This window comes from Melanostigma gelatinosum (genome assembly GCF_949748355.1).
Source record: "Melanostigma gelatinosum genome assembly, chromosome: 2".
Lineage (NCBI taxonomy): Eukaryota > Metazoa > Chordata > Actinopteri > Perciformes > Zoarcidae > Melanostigma > Melanostigma gelatinosum.
In genome coordinates, this window is record NC_136635.1 from 10133041 (window position 1) to 10136993 (window position 3953).

The 3953-nt window shown below is 42.3% G+C and overlaps 1 protein-coding gene across 1 annotated transcript in view; it reads left to right on the plus strand.

Moving 5' to 3' along the window:
- Positions 1-2200: 2200 nt before the first annotated feature.
- xkr5b (XK related 5b) overlaps positions 2201-3953 on the plus strand; it is a 10550-nt gene continuing 8797 nt past the window's right edge. Inside the window, exons 1-2 of the mRNA XM_079284406.1 lie at positions 2201-2391; positions 3619-3708. Coding sequence (XP_079140532.1) covers positions 2283-2391; positions 3619-3708 — 199 coding nt within the window. The 5' untranslated portion in view covers positions 2201-2282. The remainder of the gene's footprint in view (positions 2392-3618; positions 3709-3953) is intronic.

Genomic DNA, 3953 nt, shown 5'->3' on the forward strand with positions numbered 1-3953 from the left:
AGTAAGCCTCAAGACACAGCGGACCTTCAGAGCACACACTGCGATGTGTATAGCTGCTGTTGATGAAAACTGCACAAGGGATTTTATAACTTTTCAAATTTTGAACAGCTGCTTTTTAAAAACATGGACAGAAAAGGACGAGGCTGCTGTTAGTGAGTGTGTGGGTCCCAACATTGGTGATAATATGATTTTGCACTTTTCTCAGCTCACCCTTTTTTTGAGCGTGAATTGGAACCTAAATGAAAGGTGCTCAATAAAGCATTCAGAGCATTTCTATTGCCACTACACGGCTCTCAACATGGCGACAGCTGATCTGGAGGTGCTAACAGTGAAACTGTGAACATAACATTCATCTAGACATACCGGTACTCCACTATAACTTTCCATTGCAAATAGCTGTTTGCTGCTCTATTAATGCTCTGCATTTTAAATGTAGCACCTTGAAAGACAATAGAAGATACAGGAGAATGAAATGGTGAGCGACGTTGCGCAATGCCAAGATACATTTACACAGACTGGTGCTTCTACTGCTGTATTTCTGCATCCCCAGATGAAAATAATACTGATAGGAAGGACACTAAATAGCTGTGGTGGTTGATACAATATGCAAGGTATAACCTGAAAAGTCTGTTAGTTGCATCTGTCTGCTGGAGGGTTAGCAGGTACATGTGCTGTTGCACAAGTACAGCAGGTCATTATGTTTGAGAGGGTCATGCTGCCTCTCATCCTTTGGTTTATGTGATAATGTGCTCAAAAAAAGTATAAACTTTCATTCCAGGAAATTATGGAAGCAGTTGTCTGTACATATTATTGAGTAAAGTCTCGTATTAAAATGAAATAGTGTGGCTCACATTCCTTCAACAGTTTTTAAATGTCTTTGGGAATGTCGTACATGTGTGTCATCCGCTGTTCAGAGATATTATGGACTGTGGTGAGAGCCCAGAAGAGATGATATGTCCAGGGAATGATCTTATTGACAGCATTAAAATGAATATGAAATATTACCAATTATAACCTGAGCAAATAACAAGGTGTGTAGTGAAGGTCGGAGGTGTACAATACCAACACAATGCAGATGCCCGTACCAACCAGTCACAGTTAGAGTGCTCACCTTTCCACACACCAACATGACCATTTGTGTTGGTTGGACACAAGGCCAGCCATGTTTGGGGTAATGGACAAATACCCGTGTTACCTCTATCATTTTTATTCTGTGAGAATTATTGGAGTCAGACTCCCCCTGGTGTTCATAATGTGCCCCTCCACCCACAGCTCAGTATATAAACGGAGCTTGAAAAGCCAAATGGTAAATCCCAAATGGAAAAGAGCATCGTCAAAGAAAATTCATAGATAAATTGCAATCACATAATTAGAATTAAAATGAATCAATGAACAAGTGAATATGAAATAAAAGCAATAATGTCAATTCATACTAATATTTATGGAGGCTCAGTAGCAAATATGATATATGGATATGGCTGCTCTGACTCAGCCATTAATTAAACCAAAATAAACCATCATATGCACCGCCATCATCCACATTGTTGTCAGTAACGATTCCTCATCAAGAATAAGTGAAAGCTCAGCACTGTTGCTTTATTTTTTTATCTATGAAATCAAAAATCAGTTTGGTCACTTTAATCTTCAGGTTTTACGTATAGTTCAACACAGTTCTGCAGAGTGCAGAAAACATGTTCCTCCTGCCCTATAATGTTAACAAGGTGACATGTCCACTAAATAAAATGACAGTGTTGGGATTGTAGACAAATTGATTTAGATTCATGAAAAGCAATGATTGCTTTTCATGTCTAATATGGAGATTTATTTGTGGTCCTAAATTGAGTTTAAAGTCTCTCAAATTCATACTTGTGAGCATCTTAATAAAATATATTTCCTATTACTTAATTAAGTGATCGGGATCGGTCCAAGGCGTGGCTAAAACAACATAGCCCAAAATATCCATGATTACTGTAATAAGACACTAATACAAACCACACTGTGGCGTGAGTCATAAGTACGTGTAAGTAGCTATGACCAAGCTGATCATATTGAATTCATGTGAACAACATCGGCCAAACGTCTCCCGGGTGCTTGTCTGGCTCTGTCCTCCCGCCACTACCAGTGCTATCCCTTTAACGGGACGGGCGGTGACGTTGGGACACGCAGCGGAGAGAACAGGCTGCTGCAGCCGGACCGACTCCCGACCGGGACCAGAACCGGCCTTCAACAGACTGACACGCCGTCATCTCCGTAAATCTGAGAGTTCAGGTTCTCAATCCGCAATGAGAGACTACTCCGCTACCCCGAGCCACGGAGGCGCCTGCATTCCGTGCTGCCAAGTTTGCGTCTTCGCCTTTACCGCATTTCTCATCATTGCAGAGAGGACGGCGCGTGAGTCTTACCTGGGACATACACACGCCCGCTCATGAAATACACACACACACACACACACACACACACACACACACACACACACGTATTACACACGCCCTGCGCACAATTAATAAAACCGAGTGCAGTATAATTTAGAGTGTGCTGGTTGATTGTAATTTGGTGACATGTGCCCACTGCCCACATGCAACCCTGTTGTGTTTTATTTGACTTTATTGGCGTGCGTGTGCTCGTGTGAGCGTGCCTTTTTGGCCACAGTGTAAGGATGGATAGTGTGAGGGCTACAGCGGAGAGAGACGCTCGCATATTGTGGATGAGACAGAGAATTTGGGATGGCATGTTGTACTATTTATTGTAAAAATCCAACATACAAAGTTAGCCGTTTGTTTTCACGCTAGTGGCCGTCTCTTGTTGTCATTAATAATGGAGCCAGAGTCTGCAGTCAGCACCAGTGCGCCTCTCCCCTTTTTTTATCCGCTGCATGTTATGACCTCGCAGCCTATGCAGCAGAACTGCAGACTCATGCCGGAGTTTCCAGAGTTAAACCGCGGTGTCATTTCAGCTTCTACATCTCTCCTCCATAAAAACAAAGCGGCGCCATGTTGTCATATTTCAGCGCCCTTTTTTGTTGTTGGAGGTACATGAATGGACGAGGGGATGGGCGTACCCCGTGGTGGGGCCTAGTCCGCCCGGACAGCCCGCCTGCTTGGCGTCTAAATCGGTTCAGATTACAGAGGCATTCAGAGCTGCAGAGCTCAGCCAGGCCAGTGATGTGGAGAGGAGGGGATCAGATACAGCACCTTCTTATAAACACACCTTTGATGGGTTACAGGTTAGAGGTCATATATAAACAAGTGGGCACTCGTAAAATACAAAAAGCTCTATGATCTGACAGACAGATTAAATGTTGTTTTTCTACTGTAAACACTTGCTATGCTAAACACTGCAACAAAAGCAGCATTATACAAAAAAACTGCCCGTTTGTTGCTGACAATTACACACATGGTTCTAAGTGTAAATAATAGGTTACAATAATACAGTAAGAGATGAGATAAGAGATTGTGAATCTCATCTGTTTTATGGTCCTGCAATTATGTGTGCAGGTGAGGTTTGTCCACATGCACTTTGTGATTTACCTGTGTGTTTCCAGCCTTATCAGTTGATCGAAGCATTTCTTTGTGTTTTTTGGATGAGTATACATGTGTTTTCCTTCCCCTCTCTCCCCAGTGATCTATTGCTTTGTGTACTATCTGTGGGTGGGTCACAATTACTGCTATGCCCATCTTGCTGGCTTCACTGCGCTGTTCCTGCTGCCAGGTGAGATAACAACAACAACAACAACAACAGCATGCCAATCTATGTTTACAACAGAAATATTACAGAGACAGATAGAACAACAAGAGATGTTAGATTCTGCTTACCGGTATGATATGCCATTGATTGTGAACGTAGAAGTAATAGACCAGACAGTGTTGCATAGTGAATGGAAGGTTGGTAATAGATAGATGGATGGATGTTGGCTGAGTTGATGACAGATACATATTTTATTAATATTTGTTTCA